Source organism: Poromitra crassiceps, assembly GCF_964638095.1.
Source record: "Poromitra crassiceps genome assembly, chromosome: 14".
NCBI classification, from domain to species: domain Eukaryota; kingdom Metazoa; phylum Chordata; class Actinopteri; order Beryciformes; family Melamphaidae; genus Poromitra; species Poromitra crassiceps.
The window spans coordinates 363,175-386,193 of record NC_139633.1 but is presented as its reverse complement, the minus strand read 5'-3'; the positions used below and the strand labels follow the sequence as shown (position 1 = coordinate 386,193).

Genomic DNA, 23,019 nt, shown 5'->3' with positions numbered 1-23,019 from the left:
GTAAAACCGGAAATCGACCCATGCCTACTGGCCACTGATCAGCTTCACTGGAGCAGTTGGGGTCAAGGGCACCTCAGTGGTGGTAATGAGGGAGGGGCAAGCGCTGCCTTTTCACTTTCCCCACCCAGATTTATCCTGCCAGTCCCGGGGATTGAACCGACGACCTTCCGGTCACAAGCTCGCTTCTCTAACCATTGGGCCACCACTGCCTGTCATACCTTGTGATCGTAGGCAGAGGGAGAGTCACACAGGTGCAGGTCATACCTTGTGATCGTAGGCAGAGGGAGAGTCACACAGGTGCAGGAAAGTGGAGCAATGTGCCAACAGGAATGTGTGCTCTCTGTCAGCATCTCTTTCAGATGCTGCGTCCTTGAAGACAGGTGCAGGGAGACACAGGGTAACAGCTGTTTCCATGTTTAGTCATCATTGGCATCTTGTCAGGCTGAAAATAGGAGTTGTAATGAAACTGATAACAGCCATACAAAAAACATACAGCTATTTTTGAAAAAAAAATAGTACTTGGCCCAGTTGGTCCTTTTATATTGCAATGGAAACATATCTTTTATGTGCAGAGACAGGAGTTTAACACTGGAGCTTCCACAAGATGATCTGTTTGTCCTCTGCTCATTTATCCACATGGCCGTGACAGCTCCTACACAAACGACATTATCAAATAAATAAGAATGGAAATAGTCGTCTCTGTAGCAGAGCATGTGAAAGTCGGCCTGACAGCGTTCAAATTTGTCACGGGTACCGACCAGGGATTCCGCTAGACATTTTCCCAGACGGCCAGTGCAGCCGGTAACGTTCCAAAATTCCGGCCCTATCGAATATTTACCGGCCACTATGTTTCCTAAATAAACGTTTTGAATCAATTTATTTCTCTATAGTCTATTCTTTATAGCCTCTATAGTCGTAGTCGATCTTATTTATTCCAGTGTTGTCATTAACACATTCACTGCCAGCCGTTTTTCAATACTGTAGTTAGCTTCTGCCAAGGTTTTTTTTTTAGGATTCTGGCTCATCTTTCAAGAGCCGAGGATTCGTTTCTGTTAGGATTTTGTGAACACACAATATCTCAAAAGAACTAATAGAATGTGTGCTTTCTCTGTCTAAAAGAGTTAGTTTGTAGAGTTAGTACCGGTAGTTATGTAAGCATTAGCAGTTGAATACAGCATGGTTTCAGCGTCTGAAAATTTATTCTGAGATAAACGGCTTTTTGTGAAATTCGATAGAACAGTCACTTTAACCATTCATTTTTGGCATCAGTAAGACGTCAGACATCTAAACAATAGTTTTGAACAGTCATTTCCTCCATAACAGCAGGAAACACCCCTCTCCTTCAAACTCCTCCCTCCGTGTGTGTTCTTCTTGGCTGCAGCGGGCGTGTCACAAGCTCGTTTCTGTTGCTGCTGTAACCTCGCGTCACCAGGCTCACTGCTTTGCTGCTGCTGTGCCTGTCTGCTGGCGGCCGCTCTTTGGGCGAGTCTGGTGGGCTCGCTCGTTTCTTGGAGTTTCGGTTGAGAGCTTTGATGAAGCTTTTGCGATTCTGGTCATATTTATGCTGCGTGTTTCAAAGTGTGTTCCACCCGTAATCTATTATGCAAATTTACAATCCAGCACCGCCAGCAATCAGCGCGAAAACGAAAGCGTTTTCGCCAATCCATTTTCATGAGAATGGCTTCCTCACACTGCTTTTTGCTTGCCTTCCTCTAGTCAGGAGAGCACTGTCGCCACTTAGTGGGTCGGTGGAATGGGTTGTACATGTTCGGTGGCTCCAATATTTATATAAGAGATGTAAAAGGGTTAGATGCACATCCCACGGTCAAAAAAAAAAAAAACGTTTTTTTGACGTATTAATACGTCATTGGCAGTCAACCGTTGGATTTTTTTTGACGGATTAATACGTCATTGGCAGTGAACGTGTTAAGAGGCCGATTTCGCAGCAAGAATATTTAATTGGTCGGCATGTCGTTCTCGGTAAGGACGCTTTCGTTATTGAAACAGACAACATGCATGCATGCTCCTGCTGTAGCCTATCTATCTGCATTTGCAGAAACTCATGAACCCATATCTTCTGGACATTGCCTTGATGAAAAAACAACGTAGCGTTAGCTAAAAGTAATAAGTGCGACAGCGCACAACTTGAATCTCCAGCAATAGGCTACGTAGGCACCTTAATCTCTCCCACTCACCTGGCACCTGCGCGGCAGCTCTCCTGCACTGGTTCTCGGCTTACATGTGGCTTTATTTGTGGTAAGCATTTTGATTCATCTCCTCATCATACGAACCAAGCGCAAGCCATTGATTGATTGATTGATTGATTGATTCGCCCGAGTAGGTAAAAAGGCTTTTTACCTCCGCTAAATTGACAGCCTACGTCGGGTCACTTTCGCTTTTGACGGCGGCAGGCACGCTTCTGGTTCTTTCCTGCCGTCTTGCTTGCCTGAAGTAGGCTACTTGTCGTTGCATGATCTCTATTAAAAAAGGACTGGCCTAGCAAGGGATGTCTGTTATGACATTTCGGTTTCCTCCTGTGTGTTTCCTCACAGCGGGTCCAGCGCTGGCCGGCGGGACTGATGCTGCTTGTGTGGCTTTTAAACGGCGCTCTACAGTAAAGAAAGCGTCTGCTATATTTTTCTTTTTCACCAACACTCAACATACAGGGGGGCAGAAAAAATATGATGTAATAAGTCTCTATTTAAGTTGTATCTTATTGGCAACATCACTTAGGTTATAGGGCACACAATATTAGGCTATTTTATAGAATGAATTTATTTATCTGGCGTATTTTCAGCCGGCCACTTGAGCCGGTGACCTTTTAATTTGCCGGCCCACGGCAACAAATACCGGCTAAAAGCCGGCAATTGCCGGCTAACGGAATCCCTGGTACCGACAGAGGTCCCAAGCAGACGGTGACAGGCCCATATTGTAATTAGGTCATTATGACCGATCAAATGGCCCAAAACGGCCAATTAGTCATAGCACTACCCACAGCAGCCAGCAGGTGTGTGCGCGCACACACACACACACACACACACACACACACACACACACACACACACACACACAGCAGGGTAGGAAATTAGCGGGGGCTCGGGGGAAAATGCATATTTTGCCTTTATTCAGACAGGACAGAGAGAGGGGATGACATGCAGCAAAGGACCTCGGGGCGGATTCAAACCCGCGTCGGCCGCGTGAAGGGCGGAGCCTCCGTCGTCCGTGTGTGCTACCAGGTGAGCCACCAGGACGCACCAAAATGCCATTTAAAAAAATTGCCCTTGGAATTGAGATGATGTAAAATAGAGGTAACGTTCTGTATTTTAACGTTACTCTGTATTTGCAAAGCGCGACTCGAAAATAGTCAGCTAGGCATCCATACCTGCACACAAGCAGGTGGCACACACGGCTGAAAGTTGAACTCTGAAAGTTTAAATAAACACCGCCAGTGTTTCTACTGTACAAGTCCAATCAATACTTGTTCACACTTGAAAATGTGCATTGTTGCTACAAACCCACAATTCATAATGAAACTGTTGATTGTGGTATCTAGCAAGTCTCTGCAGTCTACAGTGGTATTCAGGGCACTGGAGAGGTGCTTCTGTTTCATTCTGCATCAATTCAACTCAACAAAGTAAACAAAGTAGGACTGCAACTAAAGCTTTAAGTGAAGCCCTGAACATGAATAAATAGCATCTTCAGGGCAGCATCAGTCGTCATCGTCCTTGACACATTTACATTTTCAAACAATGTGAAGGAATGTAATTAAGATAAGATAACATACGATAACATAATATATGGTGTGTTGTTTTTAATAATTCTCACAGAGTACAAATGTCTTAAGGGGTTGGAGGCACCTTTTGATGCTTAATTATCTCAGTTATTGTTTTTCCACCCATGGCAGTAGACAGCTTTCATTATCTTAATTAAAGACCCTTAGATCTAAGCTCCTATTATTATCATCACTATTACTGCAATAACAGGCATGCAATATCTGGAAATCCTCTAGTACCTGTCCCTGAAGAGGAAGCTCTTCAGCCACCCACAGCAAACAAAAAAACAAGATAATATAATATAATCGTAACATAATATCAACATAATATTAACATAACACAGTTTCAATAATGAGAGACTAGAAGGAAAGTACAATAAACTTTAATGATGAAACAAACAACACTTAGATTTGGCGTATGACTCCATGGTATGATGACGCTCCTCTGAGACGTGAGGAGGACGTCAGTGATGTATAGACGGTTTTCACCGAATGGTCAGTCCTGCACTTGAATGTTTTTTTTTCTTTTATGTCCATAGCAAACACTGCAACAGGAAGTGAGCGGGGGTTCAATTTAGAATGTTTTTGTTGTCAAGTTAAAACCGTCTATAGGATAGAGAACCCCCCATAGGGAGTTCTATTGGAGCCATGACATTGGTGGTGTTCAGGGGAGGTGGTGGGGCGAATCGACTGCTACAGCAGGATTTCAGCAGCTATGGGTGACACACAAGGTGAGTTACAACTTTGCAGGATAAGAGAAGACTGATATGGAACTTCATTTAGGTGATTGGCCAGCAGCTGAAGAGAGGGAAAGCGTGGGAGACATTGATTGGACAGGGATAAAGGGGACGTGCATATTCATGAATGACTGATGTAACCTGAACAGGGCGTTGCTGCAGGGGAGAGAGAGATGAATGGAAAGGAACAATGCATTAGTGACAGACATTGACTAGAGAAGTAGTCTTCATTATTGAAAACAGTCTAAGACATTATATCACATTAACATAACATTAAAACAACAAACATGGACACTAACATTGACATAGCATTAACACGTTAGAAATAACATAACACAACATTACCATTAAAATACAACATTACCATTAAAATAGCATTAACACTGGTATCGACGTAACATAATAGCATTAGCACAAACAAACAAATATATCAAATGGGGGCTATATAGTAATGGCAGGTTATTTTACTGAGTGAGTCTGCAGTTCTCAGAGAGAGGCAACAGCAGGTCCAAAAGAGGAAGAACTATTTACATACATACCCTCTGGGAGACCGGCTGCCAATACAAGACAATACTAAGATGTAAACACAACAGGGTTACAATGAGAGATTGGTAAGATAACATTTTCCATCACATTTTTCCTGGGCCTCAGTGAACTCACTGCTTTATTCAATAATCAACATAAACATCAATTTCCCAGATTACATCTTCCAACCCGATATCTACAAGACGCACTTATCTAGTCTTAGAAAAAGTAAACACAAATCTCGTTTAGACTTAGACTTAGACTTAGACTTATCTTTATTTGTCCCGGAAGGGAAATTCATTTTCACTGTACTGTACATTATAGGGAGAGAATTCTTACGCCAGTGTGATCAATCATCAATTAATTACTTTTTTTTTTTAATCCCCCCACCGCAAAAAAACAATATTATTATTATTTTAATTCGGATGGGTCAATTACATATCGAACGTTACATTCGAATTTTGATTAAAAAGTGACGGCTCTAGTCACTTATCATCAGAGGGCAAAAGGGCAGATACTTGAGTACCACCTGGGGTCTATCTGTGCATGTCCCTAGGTTGGCAGAGAGAACAGGTTGAGATAGGAGAAACAAATACAGTATTAATATACAATGGCAACGAAGAGTATGGTTTGTGCCCCTTTGGGTCAAGGTTGTGCAGATTAGTAGAGAGATCACGGCAATTTTCTGCTTGAAGATGACGGTTCGGCTTTTGGGGCACAAACAGGCATCGTGTGTAGGGGTGTCACGATACACTCAGTTCACGATACGATACGTATCACGATACTGGGTTCACGATAACGATACGATACGATACGATTTTAACAATATTTTTTTAAACTTGAATAATGACAATATATGACTGGAAAAGTAGTATTTTATTTGAAATGCACAAATACAAAACATGCTGTTGTGGGAAATTGTTATTACAATAACAACTAGAAAAAACATGAGATTGGAGATAAGGCTTATCTTGAAATAGAATGAGTTACACCGTCACTTAGATTTACTTTGAACTAAAAGGTTTCTCAGCAGTATAAATTCTCATTATGCATCTTCAGTTTTTCTTCAAACTCAAACAACAAGACTTTTCTTAGTCTATTTTTTATGCATCTTCAGTTTTTCCTGTCAAGTAAACAGTTTTGCCAGAAACTCAATTGAATGGTTTCTCTCCTGTATAACTTCTCATGTGTCTCTTCAGAGACTTGTTCAACTGAACTACTTTCCACACATTGAACTTCAACAAACAAAGACGTTTCTTAGTCTATTTTTGAAAAAAAAATATATACGGTATATAAAAAAAAAAATTATATAAAAAAAAAAAAATCGCGATATGAGATTTCATTTCAACGATACATATCGTGACGTTTTACTATCGCAAAATTTCGTGGGACGATATATTGTGACACCCCTAATCGTGTGTTTATCCTGCTCACTGCGGCGTGGCCTGAATACTAGCTAAATAACAGCCAGACTCTCACACTGAGCATCACTGAACTCTGAATGTCCAGGACAGTTAAGGAGCTCTGAACCTGTAAATCCTCTGCTTGCTATTATTATTTACTCAAGTGGAGGATGATGCTCATCAGTATTCAGGGTCTCTGGTGCAATCATAGACCCTGCAAGCACTTTGTTATTTCAGCAAAATGCTAAACTGGGTGCAGTATAGGATGGATGGATGGATGAGGATACAGGTGGAACTCTCTCTCTGCTGTCTGCTGGATAAATGATGATTAAACACACAGGTCACTCACAGTCCTGATCCACAAGGCTTTCCTCATTTGGAGGAGTTGTACTCAGACTCACTTTGAATGCGAGTATGGAAGTTTTTATTGTTTGAGAATATATGGTGCCCTGTGCACAGCCGTGCTGCTGTGCTCATCCCTGGTGTAGCTAGAGGAGGAGCAGCAGAATCAGGAACAATGCGAGAGATCCAGCACACACCAGGACTTGTTCTTTTATAAACTGCGCGGGCTCATCACCACATGCAGCTCTGCCGCTGCACGGCCTCGCCCGCAGCTGGGCTGCTGCGTGACCTCGCCTGCACACTCAACTTCGCATCACTGACGACAGCACTGATGTCACAATGCCCATGATGACATCACTGATGAGGTCACAATGCTTATGACATCACCAGTGCCTATGACATCATGCATCAGTGATGCCATAAGATGATTTTGGCAATAATGATGTCACTGATGACATCACTGATGATGTCATAAACATTGTGACATCATCAGTGGGACAAAAAATTAAACAGATATTGCCCACTTGCTCCCTTTTATATAAATAAAGGATTACATTAGGGTTGTGCGATGTCAGGAATTTATCCATCGTGATTATTTTACAGTGAAACATCGTTTTGCACGATGCCATCGTCATTGGGGTGGGGGTTGGGGGAATAATTAATTATCTATTAAGTCGCTGCGTTGCTGTAATGCGTTCACGTTAACAGGACAGCTGAGCCTGAGCTCTACATGATACCAGTGGGCTTGAATACTGCTCTGTGCTACAGCACAGAGCCACGCGACTGAAGTGGGCATCGGCTGTCACTATAGCAATTTGAACGGCGCAAAAGTAACGTTAACGTTACTCACCAACAACGTGTGTGTGTTGAATTTAACTAGCTGGCAGAAAACCGACTGAATTACTGGCTGATATAACGTTAGATTCGCCTGGCTCTGGCTCCTCAAGCAGTACTGCTGTAACAGCTAGCAGTAGCCTAGCTGCTGCTGCTGCTGCTCTATTTCTCTCTCAACTCTCTCCAGTCTCCTCAACCCTCTCTTATTAGGTTCAAAAGCCCACGCGAATCTAATGTTATATCCGCCAGTAATTCTGTCACTTTCTGCCAGCTAGTTAAATTCAACACACACACGTTGTTGGTCAGGATCTGACTGTAACGTTAACGTTAGCCTGCGCAGTTCAATATTGCTAGTGTTTCACTTTCACTTTTGAAACAGGCGAGTTAAATGCACATTTGAAGACTTGTACTCACTGTGGGTTGAAAACAGGAAAGAACGTGAGGTTTCTTCTTTCTCTTAAAAGTTTTCACAACAAAATAACTGACTTCTCGTGCACGGGGGACGCCCCGGCGACATTAAACAAGCACACCCAGTGCAGAGAAGCACTAAAGAGGAGGAGGGGGAGGGGAGGCTTCTCTGAGTCTGAACTGGGGGCGCTCGTTTAATGCTGCCGGCGCGTCCCCCACGCGTCACGGTAAGTGGACTTGGTATGTTTTATTATTAAAACGGCACAAATTTAATTCAAACAGATAATTAATCACGATGATCCGATGTAGAAGGCTCAGAGGTCGATGGGGGGTCTGCCAATCACGATGGTCGATGCCATCGTCCATCGTGCCAACCCTAGATTACATAAAACATAGCGAACAATGAAGAGCCACAATGCGAAATGCGTTGTTTGCTATGTTTGATGTAATTTAATAAAAGAACAAGTCCTGGTGTGTGCTCTCCATTGTTCCTGAGTTTTTATTGTTTGTTTGTATGTATGTATGTATGTATGTATGTATGTTATCTACTGTATGTATGTATGTATGTATGTATGTATGTGCGTATGTTAGGCTTGGCAGGATGGACGATGGCATCGACCATCGTGATTGGCCGACCCCCCATCGGCCTCTGAGCTTTCTACATCGGATCATCGAGATTAATTATCTGTTCGAATTAAATTGTTGCCGTTTTAATAATAAAAAATACCAAGTCCACTTACCGTGACGCGTGGGGAACGCGCTGGCGGCATTAAACGAGCGCACCCAGTTCAGACTCAGAGAAGCCTCCCCTCCCCCTCCTCCGCTCTAGTGCTTCTCTGCACAGGGTGCGCTTGTTTAATGTCGCCGGGGCGTCCCCCGCGCATGAGAAGTCAGTTCTTTTGTTGTGAACACTTTTAAGACAAGACAAGACTTTCCTGTTTTCAACCCAAAGTGAGTACAAGTCTTCAACTGTGAATTTAACTCGCCTGTTTCCAAAGTGAAAGTTGAAATTGATACAGCACTAGCAATATTGAACGGCGCAAAACAAATAGGCTAACGTTAACGTTACATATCCTGACCAACAACGTGTGTGTGTGTGTGTGTGTGTGTGTTGAATTTAACTAGCTGGCAGAAAACTGACAGAATTACTGGCGGATATAACGTTAGATTCGCGTGGGCTTTTGAACCTAATGAGAGAGAGTTGAGACTGGAGCGAGTTGAGAGAGAAATACAGTAGCAGCAGCAGCAGCTAGGCTACTGCTAGCTGTTCTGCTTGAGTCGTCTGGCTCTGTGCAGTAGCTAGTAGCCTGCCTGTCGTTCTCATGAAGAGCTCAGCTGTCCTGCTTTTAACGTGCATTGCAGCGGCGGATGGCATAAATGACGATGCCATCGTTAATCACGATGTTTCACTGTAAAACAATCACGATGGGTATTTTGACGACATCGCACAACCCTAGCGTATGTATGTACAGTATATATGTATGTACACTGTCTGAAGTTGTAAAAGATATTCATTGTTTATTATTGTTTGTTGAGAAACCTGATTGTTTCTCAACAATGTGGTATAGGTGAGTTGAAGCCAACCAGACCTTATAACCAATCCGGAAACTATTGTGCTATGTGAAGATTTCAAACACATAATGATATCAACCAATAGCCACACAGCAGCCAAATTTCACTGCAGAACGAAGCTCCTCCCTCTCTAATTCCTTTTCATCTATCTATCTATCTATCTATCTATCTATCTATCTATCTATCTATCTATCTATCTATAAAAGGGGCAAGTGGGCAATCTTTGTTCTGTTCAATGTTTGTCGCACTGATGATGTGAATCGAGCTAGGAATCGAGCGTGTGAGATGCCTAGTTTGATTCAAACTAGCTTGGTTCCTCCCCCGCTGTTTAAAAGCACTGCTCTCCCCTCCAGAATGGCGGAATCGATGAAGCGATATACTGTAGTGTTTGTCTCCCCTTCTGAATTATTCTCTCGCCTCGTATTCCACTCGTTCCCAAAGTCACATTTTAAAGCTGCTTCACATAAAAGAAGCGGCAACCTGCTCTGTGGACTGTGTGAAGTGAGAGACCTTTAGAGTTCAAACTGGAATATCTTTCCTGAACAATCTCAAAACATCCAGGGAAAAAAGGCCTGAGCGATGGCACTGAAGCAGAGAGAAACATCCAGTAGCTTAATATTCCACCTGATTCACTCCATTATATCATGGTCAGTGACAGTGTTAAGGTTCAGTCCAGCCAACATTCAACATTTATCAACGGCTCCCTCTGATGCCTCTGTGTTTGTGCTTCACTGGTCACAGTGAAAAACTCCAGTGAGGAAAATTAGCTTTATGTCTTAAAACTCCTCCGTGTCCCTCGGCGAGGCCGCTCTCTCACCGCATTGCATCCGATCACGCTTTAGAGGCCGCCCACTCATTTCGACCCACCTCACCTACAATAACTCAACTGAGTGCTGTCTCAAGGTCTCACTAGCCGTTTTCACACATGCGCTTTATACCGGGAAATGACCAGAAAGCAGTGTAATGCCTTCATGTGTGAAAGTTGTTTTCCGGTAAAAGCGCGCCGCCGTCATCGCGGACATTTGACCACTTCTAACCTTGTGATAAGAGCGGTATGTCTGCTTCATGTGTGGGCGTGCCGATTTCCCCCCCTCCCCTCTCTGCTCGCTCTCTGGCCAGTCCTTCAGTCCTCCTCCTCAGTCAGCAGCCCGACAGGGACACAGACAGCGAAAATGGCAGCGGCTTGTTCTGAGAGTCTTGCAAGCCGCCCAACGCTTGTAGAGAAAGCAGATGCACGAAGCGAAATGTGGAAGTATTTTGCTTACGTTGCCGACAGCGAAGGCAAGCCCCTGGACACATCAAACGAAGCCAGTCTGTAAAAAGTGCTTCAACGCGACGCAGGTGAACGGATAAACATTGAACAAGGCTATTTCTCTCCGACAGGGATCCCAACTTCTTCAAAGATTTCAGTTCAAAGACTGGTTAGCGAATGTGAAGGATACAACATACATGCCCTCTTAAGTCAAACGAGTGTGATTTATTGTGTGACAAGCAAACTTATTTCACCATCAGAGTTTTGCCGCCCCCCAAAATACAGCTTCTTTAATGGCTATTTTTACACGTGATCCCTCAGGTGTGAAGGGAAATTCCGGGAAATAGCCGTTATTGATTTACAGGCAATGTTCCTGTACGCATGTGTGAAAACAGCTACTGAGTGGTGTCTCAAGGTCTCACTGAGTGGTGTCTCAAGGTCTCACTGAGTGGTGTCTCAAGGTCTCACTGAGTTGTGTCTCAAGGTCGTTGAGAGATCATTTTTGGAGGGTGGAAAGATGATTTAGATGATTTTCATGTAGTTGATATTTGTCATGTTTTTAAGGGGATGGTCAGCCATGCCGTTCAAAATGTTAATATTCTTATTTCTCAGTATAGAAGCGACCAATGTCAATGACCTAAAAAAACATATACATCTAAATGAGAAATTGCATATTTTTGTTGGCTATCCCTGTAAGTGTTCTTGGCCCTTTCCGTGTGAAATAATATTTGCATCCGATAGACTTCTTCCAATAATTAGTGAAGCAAAATTGCTTGAAAGGGAAAATAAAGATACGTTTTTGCCGAAATCTGGATAACATGCCGAGAATACTCGAACCCATACATAATTTGCATGGGTGGGAATCACCAGATGCCCCACGATATGATATTATCACGATACATAAGTCACACAATACGATAGGATCGCGATATTGTGATATGCTAGTATTGCGATATGAGTATTGCGATATATTGTGATTTATTAACTTTTTTCAACTGCAGTGCAAATGATGTCCCCAAAGGAAAAAAAACTTTATCAACATCTTGTTTTATCTCACTTCAATCATTTTTATTGCAGCAAAATGGGATTGTCAAGCAGACAGACTGACCAGCACTGTCATAAAAACCTGTCATAAATGTTGCTTGCACTTGACAATTTGTATAATAACATATCACGGTACTTGGCTTTCGATATGATATGATATATTGATATATAATATATTATATTATCAAAATATCGCAATACTATGCTGTATCTATTCCCCCCCCCACCCCTACCAATTAGCCCTATTTGCCCATTCAATCGTCCCTATTAACATAATTCAAAAATCCAGCTCTGATACGTCAACCGCAGGGGTGCTCTTTACACTTGTTGAAAGATTAGCTGTGGCTCACTCACTCACTCACTCATGTCTCACTCACTCACTCACTCATGTTTCACTCACTCACTCATGTCTCACTCACGTCTCACTCACTCACTCACATACACACACACACACACACACACACACACACACACACACTCACACACACACACACACACACACACACAGACACACACACACACACACACACACACACACAGGCAGACACTTTACATTCTCATTATAGGAGATATGATAGGATTACGAGAAAGAGCTGGAGAGAGCTGGTTTCCCAATGATGAGATGACATCTTAAAACTTCCCCCAGGTCATTGGGTTTTTCTCCATATGTGGTGCTTTCTGTCTGCCGTTTCCAAATGATTCCAAAACAGAAGATGTGCGTGGAGGGGAGACGAGTAAACATGGAGGGGAGACGAGTAAACATGGAGGGGAGACGAGTAAACATGGAGGGGAGACGAGTAAACATGCCAGACGCTTACTTACCAATTGAGGAGGCGTCAGATGGTGACTTGGAAGATGACAAGCCCACAGATTCACTGCTAGAACAACACAACACATCCAAACAGAGCTTTACTGTCTGTGCAGAGCCGGTCCAAACAGATGGGAACAAGCCGTGGGTCTTAACTGATCAGTCAAAGTCAAGCGGAAATTAAGCGCTTCTCAGACGTTCATTCTCTCCAAGACAACTTAGGAAAATGTTCTTGGCAAAATTGACTTGGCTTTCTTGGATTTGATAATCGCCGATTCTGTTTAAAATCCAGTGCCGTTCCTCTTCACAAACTGCCAGCAAATGTGGTTTGTTGAAGCAGTTGGAGGGAGTGTTATAAAGTGCAGTGTGTGCAGAATGGGATATTATATTGAATACAGTACAGCACGGTAAGTACATACTCAAATTAGTATGGACTACTGCACACTGTGTACTTAAGTGATGAGCTTTTTTATTGCCAGTCCATTTCAGATTAAAATATGCTAATACAGTACCAAGCCATATGAAATATTTGATATATTATCAAACCAATTTTAGTTTTGGCTACCCGCTATAATTCTGCACTTAATTTCACATTTGTCAAGTTGTACCGCTCCTGATTAAATAATGTTTCCTCTTTTGCATAATGCTGTTCACACATTTCCCCCCTCCTTTTCTTTTCTACTGTGCCAAAATACGTCCGTTTTCCATGTCCAGTAAAACTTGCTGTTCTACACTATTTCCTGGTTAAATGAGATTTTGCTGTGTTCGGAGCCATTTCTGAGCAATGATCATTTATACAAGTGGCTATGATGTAAATGTTTGATAGATTTGATGAATAATGTTTTAACATTTTTTTGTTGTTGCAATCATGGCATTACAGAGCTGAAAGAGATGCATGGCCAAAAAGCGAGGCATCACACGAACAACAAAAGCCAAACCGAATACCGAGTCCCACCAAAGAGAGAGCAAAGTCAGACTTTCTGTGTAAGCGCTCCAATAGGCAGAAAACCAATAGAGGCAGCAGGGCCAAGTCTAATTAAATCTTGGAGAAACAAAGTGAAGACAGCTCCTTTATTGAGTCTACCACAAGATCCTTCATTATCTGTGTAATCTCTCCCCCGAGGGAGCAGCTCCTTCACATTGAAATCATTTTGCAGTGAGTTGTGTGAGGAGGGGAGCACAGAACACAGCGTTGAGACATGCCCCTAATTCACTTCTGACCTTTGGGACTCAAACAAAAACAAGTCCTAAGAGCGTAAACAGTAATTTATTAGGACCTTTTAGAGATATCAGAGCAGGAAGCAGGAAACGCTTTGAATAATTTAATAAATTGCGCAAATTAAATAGCATTGCTTTTACATTACATTTATTTCTGTGTGGTCTACAGTGCTGTTCATCATCATACCTTTATTTCAACAGGGAACAGGCCATTGAGAGCAAGGACGCCCCGTTTACAATACAAAACAACAACACAGCATAGAAATTATTACAGTAAAAAGCAAAAATAATATATATTACTCTGGTGATACACAAGGAGCAACAGCAGTGTTTCCCCTAGCATTCTACAGGACTGTTTTTTTTTGTTTTTTTTTTGGATTTCTTTCCCCCTGCTCTTCCCAAAATTTCAATAAACCTTTATGGCATATTATTACAATACAACAATACTGCCGTTGACAGGGTTGAAATTAATAGAAGATGCCAAATCATTCAAAACAATAAGCATTTTGATTTTAGGAGCATCGTGCCAGCGTGCGGCGCTGTTCCAAAACGTGTCAACGTGTGTCGTTGCCTGGGAAACGCACATCCTATAATAGTATGATGCTACTTGGGATGCCATTGCGAACATAGATGCGAACAGGTTAGCTAAAAGTTGCAGTCGGGGACGGGGTATGTTTCGAAATCTCTCCAGGCTTCTAGGAGAAACACTGAACAGTAGGGCATTCACAGACTAGTCGACTAGTCGACTAGTAAAACCACTAGTCGACACTGTGCTTAGTAGTCGACTAGTCGTTTTAGCATTTTTTTTTTTTTTTTTAATCTTTAAGAAAGAACATGAGGTATTTACACGACATACATGGACTATCATATCCCATATCCCCCACAAAGAACATCAAAACACAACAAAACAAAACAAGAAAACTGCATAAGATACACAATAATCCAAGAACAAACAAGACTATTGGACAAACAACCAAACAAAAACAATGCATTCAAAGTAAATACATAGATCTTGCCCTGTTGGCAGCTAGGAAATGCATAGCTTTAAATTGGAAAGCATCCAATCCCCCAGCTGTAGTTCACTGGTGGAATGAACTCTCAAGCTACCATACGTTGGATAACATTTACTACAAGAGCAAAGGCAGATTCTTAGACATCCCCAAAATATGGCAACCACATACAGAGTTTGACTTTAAGAACTTTTTACCCCAGTGTCATTAGGCTTATCAGGATAGGAGCTGAATGCATTGTTTTTGTTTGGTTGTTTGTCCAATAATCTTGTTTGTTCTTGGATTATTGTGTATCTTATGCAGTTTTCTTGTTTTGTTTTGTTGTGTTTTGATGTTCTTTGTGGGGGATATGGGATATGATAGTCCATGTATGTCGTGTAAATACCTCATGTTCTTTCTTAAAGATAAAAAAAAAAAAAAAAAAAAAATTAAAAACGGTTAGTCGACTAGTCGACTACCTTTAGGGACGACTAGTCGACTAGTAAAATTCACTAGTCGTGAATGCCCTACTGAACAGCATAGAAAATATGATCACAAGAAGGATGTAAGAAAACATACATATCTAACATAAAGCGCCAAGTACAGGCGCAGCAATAAATCAACGAACACGAACACGTACACATTCACACGTCTCTGTGTCAATCAACAGAGATTTGAATTGATTAAAAGGGACTAGCTTGTCTAATTGAGTGAGTTTTTGTATATTGTTCCACTTGTGTGTGGAGCATAGTAAGTAAAATCCAATTTCCCAATCTCAGTGTGGACACGATGGTTTTCAACAAGCACAAAGTCTTGGGACCCTGGTGCAGTGCGATGAGGATTTGTGGTTAATAAGACCTGAAAGATATCCAGGCAACTCCCCAAGACGTGCTTTGTAGATGATTAGAATACAGTGGCGTTCTCTCCTTACTGCCAAGGACTGCCACCCAACTTTCTCATCTCATACAGTATACAGTACACAGTGATGATGTTGAGCAGACCACAGGACTTTCCATAAATCAACCACCCATTTCCACAGTGTGTTCTTTTTTCTCTTGTTCAGCATCACAGTTTCCCCATGGCATCGTCAACAATAACCGTCAATAATAACACTGGGGGGGGGGGGGGGATCTCTGTTACAAGTATGTCTGTGTTTGTGTTGTGTGTGTGTTGTGCATGCATGCATGTGTGTGTGTGTGTGTCCGTGTGTATGTGTGTGGTGTGTGTCCGTGTGTGTGTTAAATGGAAATCAATTAAAAAGAGGGTGGGTGTGTGTGTGCAGCTTGTCTGATGAAGGAGTGGGCTCTGCCTCTGCGTGTATTTACATACAGCCACAGGGCCAGTTTAGATCACTGGACATGTACAGTACTGTACTGCAGGCTGCTGGAGGATTTCATTAGGCTGCACGCATTTTTAGGCTTTTGACGTTTTCACCATTAATACCAAAGAGGGCAATCTTCACTGTATTTATACTGTAGGTACCACAGTCATACTGTATAATACTGTACAGTAGGTGCAAGGTGCAGCTAAATAGCTGGGGCGACAGGGCCTCCGCCACAGCCACCCTCTGGAACGCAGCCACCCCCACCCTCTGGAACGCACAGCCACTCTCCCCCCACCCTCTGGAACACAGCCACCCCCACCCTCTGGAACACAGCCACCCCCACCCTCTGGAACACAGCCACCCCCACCCTCTGGAACGCACAGCCACCCCCACCCTCTGGAACACAGCCACCCCCACCCTCTGGAACACAGCCACCCCCACCCTCTGGAACGCACAGCCACCCCCACCCTCTGGAACGCACAGCCACCCTCTGGAACGCACAGCCACCCCCACCCTCTGGAACGCACAGCCACCCCCACCCTCTGGAACGCACAGCCACCCCCACCCTCTGGAACACAGCCACCCCCACCCTCTGGAACGCACAGCCACCCCCACCCTCTGGAACGCAGCCACCCCCACCCTCTGGAACGCAGCCACCCCCACCCTCTGGAACGCACAGCCACCCCCACCCTCTGGAACGCAGCCACCCCACCCTCTGGAACGCACAGCCACCCCCACCCTCTGGAACACAGCCACCCCCACCCTCTGGAACGCAGCCACCCCCACCCTCTGGAACGCCTCCCCAGTCATATCCGTCATGCAGACACTTTGCCATCCTTTAAAAAAGCCCTCAAAACCCACCTTTTCACCATTGCTTTCAACTCACGAAGTTCTTGTCTCTCTCACCTTTTGTTTCTTTATTTTATCTATTAAAGTTGTTTTATTTTGTGCTGTAAAGCATATTTGAGCACTAGGAAAAGCGCTATATAAATCTGATGTATTATTATTATTATTATTATTATTATTATTATTATTATTATTATTAAATACTAAATTTAAATCTCCAGAGTACCGATGATTACAGTAAAAGAAATCAGTAAAAAAATCAGGGGTGTTCTGGCTTTTACTAGGGATTAGGGCTGCTCGATAAATCGATTTTGAATTGTAATCAAATTAATTAGTTAGGACGATGTTAAAAACGTGAAAATCGTAAAATCGATTTACACTTCAACTAGGGTACGGTAATTATGTTACGGCGGGGCGGCTCTCTCTCATGTACGCATGCTGCTACTTGTCCATTCTCCCTGCTGTAAAGTCTCTCTAGAGGCTGTGATACTGGCTACTAAAGACAGCAGCGCAATGGACTTATTTCAACACCTCCGACCAAAAAGCACAGAGTGTGAGCACTGAGCGCAGCTTGTTGCACTGCGGGCTGTAGCCTACAAGATAACGATTGCCACAACACACTCACGCGCGCACACGAACACAGACGTTATCACCGGACGATGAAACGTTGCCTTTACAGTTCACATAATAACAAAACAACACGTGAGGCCACCGAGTACTGATAGATTGGCTGTATTCATGGCTGTAAGTTAGCAGCCTCAGCTGACTCACCTGTCCCTGTGTGTCTGAATTAACCCCCTAACTGCTATCGCAGTTCCACGCATTCCTGTTGTGACTTTGTGTTATTCTAGTACAGATATAACTCCGAGCACGGGTGGTCGCTTAGACACTGCTAATATAATTATGTCACGGAGGAACACGCAAATCCACCAGTGTCAAGTGACTGCAGGTTAGCAAGCAACAGCCAGGAAGTTAGGCATAGCAGCGGCAAGCTAAAACAGGAAGTTGGGTTGTTCTGCCTTTAGAGTAAAAGCATAAATTGTCACTTATGGAAAAAAAAGGGGAAAAAGAGCTCTGCAGGGCAACAAATGTTTAGAGAAGTATAATAGTATACAAAATCGAAAATCGAGTTTTGAGAGAAAAAATCGTCAATTTTAGTTTTAGGCAAAATCTAACAGCCCTACTAGGGGTGCACCGACATGAGAATTTCGGCCGATACCGATAACCAATTTAACCGATAGCCAATTAACATTGTTGTTATTTACCGATCTGTATAAAAACACCGCCCTGCAGCTCGGCGCTCGGCTGCTGCGTGGCCTCACCTGCTCGTGACGTCACAATTGCTCAAGTGCCCAGACATTGTGACATTACTGATGATGTCATTGACATGATGGCAGGACAAAAATTGAAACAAACAAACAGAGGCACAGAGCTCACATCCTCCCTATATATACGTTGACATGACATCACCTGGCACCAAAGATCAGCCAATAGCAGATGATCATTTCAGTAGAATGCTTTTTATAGATGTCAGGCTTTCCACAGATTTGGGTTTGAGGTTTAGTTTAGAAAACAGTCCGGCAGGACAGTCTGCTGTAGCCATGGAGTGTCTTTTTTTTTGCATAAGGTGTCTAGTTATTTGATTAGAAATCAACCAAATGGAGCAGACTTCTTGACTACAGCAGAGTGATATGATTAGATGTGAAATGTAAATGTAAATTCATATTTAATGCCCACTGAACACTCCTCCACTCATGTACATAATGTATATTTGATTGCACTTGCAACGTTGTGATTGTCTTTTAGTTATCTTCCCTACTTCTTTATCTCTGTATATTGACATGGCTGCATACAGACACTAAGACAAATTTACTCGTATGTAACTTGCATATTGTGGCAATAAAAGTGATTCTGATTCTGAAACAGTCGTCTGTTAACGGTGAATAACAGACCACTGTTAAATGGTGTTTACTGGCCAATCAGAGTTGAGTCTTTGTGATTTGAATCCCCCTGTGCCTTCTGCTCTTTACTAACAGAGGTGTGTGACAGTCCGCTGGTGTCCAACTTGCAGCCCTCGTCCTTCATAAGCTCCTCCCAGCTGTCCAACATCCACGGGCCGGGCTTCGCCAAGCTCAACAGGAGAGAAGGTGAGTTACACGTATACTGCCACTAGGGCTGCACAATTAATTGACTATTAATTGTGATCAAGATTTTGGCTTCCCACAATCATGAATACAAGAAAATCAAAAATCGAGATTAAATCGAGATAAAATGTGCCACATTCTGTGCAATGTTGCTCTCGTTTTGTCTTGTGTTATAAAATCAATCCAGTTTCAGTTCAGTTTGAAACAGAACAAGAACAAGAGAGCCGGCGTGTTTGTCCGTTTATGTCTTTGGTAGAAGATGACAGTTATTTGTTTTTAGTTCAATGCATGATGTTCAAAGTCAAAGAGTAATCGTGTTAAATAAGCGTGATCTCAATATTCATCTTAATAATCGTGATTACCATTTTGACCATAATCGTGCAGCCCTAGCTGCCACCCATGGCCGGGTTTTGGCTGCAGTGTGTATGATTAGGCTAAAGCAGTGATTTTGCAAGGTTGAATTTTGCATCTCTTGGCGGCCTTAGATGTTGTTTTTATGCACTGTCTTTCAGCATGACCTCCTCCATATTCATACAGTACAGATGCACACGTTCACAGACCTGTGAGCTGCCTGCTAGAACCACAGTCTCTCCCGCTGTACAGTTGCATGCTTTGATCAAACACCTCACTCAGTCTGGTACCTCGTGGTTTCCCAAGCCCATTTTCCCAGCTGATCTGGGCTTTAAACAGACAAGCCAGCTCCTCTGAAGTGCAGCCTGCCAGCATCTCATGCTGTCTTTGAAGGGAATATCCTGTCGAATATTTAGAACCATGTCCTATAAGAATAATATATAATGTCCTATCCCATAAGAAGCATGCGCTCTCCTGCTTCAGGCCAGTGAGATGTCAGCTGATGATCCTACAGTATTCTAGCTATCTGAATTAGTATTTTAACATCAAGTCATTATAATCACATTCATTTTGAGACATTAGTATGCAGTAATTGCTGCAAACAAACAAACATTGCTGGGAAGATTGGTAGCTTCTCTAATTACTTCTGTTGTAATGTGTTACATATTGTAAAAAAAAAACATGGAGGGGAAAAAAACATGGGATTGCAGCAGTATAGATTTTTTTATTATTTATTTATAATATTTATTTATTTATTTTGACTGTTATGTTGTGCTTGTTTCTTTTCTTTGGTGTGAATCCCTTTGGAGTGTGTGTGCATGTGTGAGTGTGAGTGTGTGTGCGCGCCATGTGCTTGTCTATGTAGTCGGGTGCGTGTGTGGGCTTCTTGTCTTCTCTCCATCTCTCCCCCATTGTTATTGCTTGTGCAGATCAAAAAAATAAATAAAGCGAGAGAAACTACGAAATCTCCCCTCTGTGGCTAAGGAGCACTGCTGTTCTGCTCATCTCAGCATAGGAGAGAAGCTTTGCTTACCCACAGGAAACAGAGCGAGCAACATCAAAGAGAACACAGCCTGATTCACACAGAAAGACACACTTCAGAGGATAGATAGATAAGATAGATTGATAACAGACAGACACATATATTGGAGGTGTATTGCAGTAGTACATCACAAGACTAAACAAAAGGTTGCCTCTCGTCACCAGAAGAATCTCTTCTTAATTGGCCACTGCTGCGCTTCTGTTGTGTGCTGCTGCAGGCTTTCTCTCGGAGCGGCGCAGCAGCAAAAGGGTTAAAAGGTAGCAGAAAGGAAAAGTCGATGGAAGCGCTGTGATGTCTCTCTCTTTGACACATGAGAGGATCTGAATGATCTGCTGCACCACCTGGGAGGGTGCAGAGAGCTCCGCCTGCCTGCAGGGGGCCCCGTCTCCTCTGTGCGTTTGATGGTGGAGGCTGTGAGGAAACACACCTGTCGTGAGTCTTTTTCAGGACGGTTAACATTCACACGAGCAAAGTCTTCAGACAGGTTTCCAGAGGCCATTGCTGTGCCCGGAAGTGGCCCTGCAGGGATTCTTTTTTTGGGGGGTATTTTTGTATTTGGTGACAGAGATTAATGTCTTATTTATGCGCACTACTTGTTATTGTTTGCACGGTGCACCTGATCTGTCATGTTCACTCTAGTTGAGTCTCAAACCATGTGCCATGGAGGGCGCCAAGAGTGTTTTCAGGGGATTTCTCTGATGAGCACACCTTCAACCAAGATAACTAATCGGTGGAATCACCTGCTCCTTCACTTCACCCAATTGATAGTATTCTGTTACAGCACCACACGGCCATCTTGGTAGGAAAATAGCAGGTGATTGTAATCAATTAACAGGTGTTTACAATCAAGTGAGAAAGGCGATAATTTTAGCTGTAGAGACCAAAACCGTTTTTTTTTCTGCTGTAAAGTCGGGCATTTTAACATGGGGGTGAATGGAGAATGGCTCCCTTTTGCAGCCAGCCTCAAGTGGCCATTTGAGGAACTGCATTTTTTGGCACTTCCACATTGGCAATTCCACATTTTTATGCCTCCGCCGGCGATAGCCAGGCCGGAGGCATTATGGATCCGGGTTGTCCGTCCGTACGAGGATCGTTAACGCGATATCTCAGGAATGCCTTGGCAGAATTTCATCAAATTTGCCTCAAACATCGACTTGGACTCAAGGATGATCTGATTAGATTTTGGTATTCAAAGGTCAAGGTCACTGTGACCTCTCGAACACAATTTTCAAGCTTGTTAACACGATATCTCAGGAATGCCTTGATGGAATTTCATCAAATTTGCCTCAAACATCGACTTGGACTCAAGGATGAACTGATTAGATGTTGGTGGTCAAAGGTCAAGGTCACTGTGACCTCTCGAACGCCATTTTCAAGCTTGTTAACACGATATCTCAGGAATGCCTTGATGGAATTTCATCAAATTTGCCTCAAACATCGACTTGGACTCAAGGATGAACTGATTAGATTTTGGTCGTCAAACTTCAAGGTCACTATGACCTCATGAACGCCATTCCCAAGTTCGTTAACGCAATATCTCAAGAACGGCTTGATAGAATTTCTTCTGATTTGGCTCAAACATCGACTTGGACGCAAGGATGAACTGATTCCATTTTGGTTATCAAAGGTCAAAGGTCAAGGTCACTGTGACCTCTTGAATGCCATTTTCAAGCTTGTTAATGCGATATCTCAGGAATGTCTTGATGGAATTTCTTCGAATTTGCCTCAAACGTCCACTTGGACTCAAGGACATTTTGGTGGTCAAAGTTCAATGTCACTGTGACCTCACACACCCAATTTTCAAGCTCTGTAACGCAACATCTCAGGAGCGCCTTGACGGAATTTCTTTCAATTTGCCTCAAATGGCGATTTGGACTCAAGAATGTACTAATGGCGGAGGCATAAGTCCGCGTTGCGGTCGTTCTAGTTGACAATTGGAACTCCTCCCTCGGCCTTACCAAGTGGCGATGGGAAGTGAAGGAGGGCCTGTTAGTGACTAATGTAACACACCTCTAATACAGCCAATCAGCCATCAGCTCTCATTACCCTTCTCATTGTTGGTTGTAAGAATGGAGCAGGGAGTAGGGAATACAGTTCCCTGTGGAACGGAATGCAGCCCCAGTCTCCACCTCACTCACTACACAAACAAAACAACAAGTACACCTATAGACCTAAATAAATCAAGGACGAATACACAACAGTCCAAGGTTCACTCTTGTTGATGTTATAATGATCAGGTGGGAGGCAGTGTAAAAAAGAATTATCATGAGATACAATGATACTTAATTCTTTAACTGGTGCAAAATCATTTCTGGAGTATTCTAGCACAGTTTTTCTCTATTGCTTTATGAAAACATATTTTTTTTGGAAATTGTCAACATTCTCAAAACTGCAAGTGCAAACCCCCC

At 43.0% G+C, this 23,019-nt stretch overlaps 1 protein-coding gene across 1 annotated transcript in view; it reads left to right on the top strand.

Moving 5' to 3' along the window:
* Positions 1-683: 683 nt before the first annotated feature.
* Positions 684-23,019, top strand: part of LOC310789530 (contactin-associated protein-like 4) — a gene marked incomplete at both ends in the record, with an annotated part of 176,899 nt that continues 154,563 nt past the window's right edge. Inside the window, 2 exons of the mRNA XM_083651166.1 lie at positions 684-750; positions 19,111-19,221. Of these exons, the coding sequence (XP_083507292.1) occupies positions 684-750; positions 19,111-19,221 (178 nt within the window). The remainder of the gene's footprint in view (positions 751-19,110; positions 19,222-23,019) is intronic.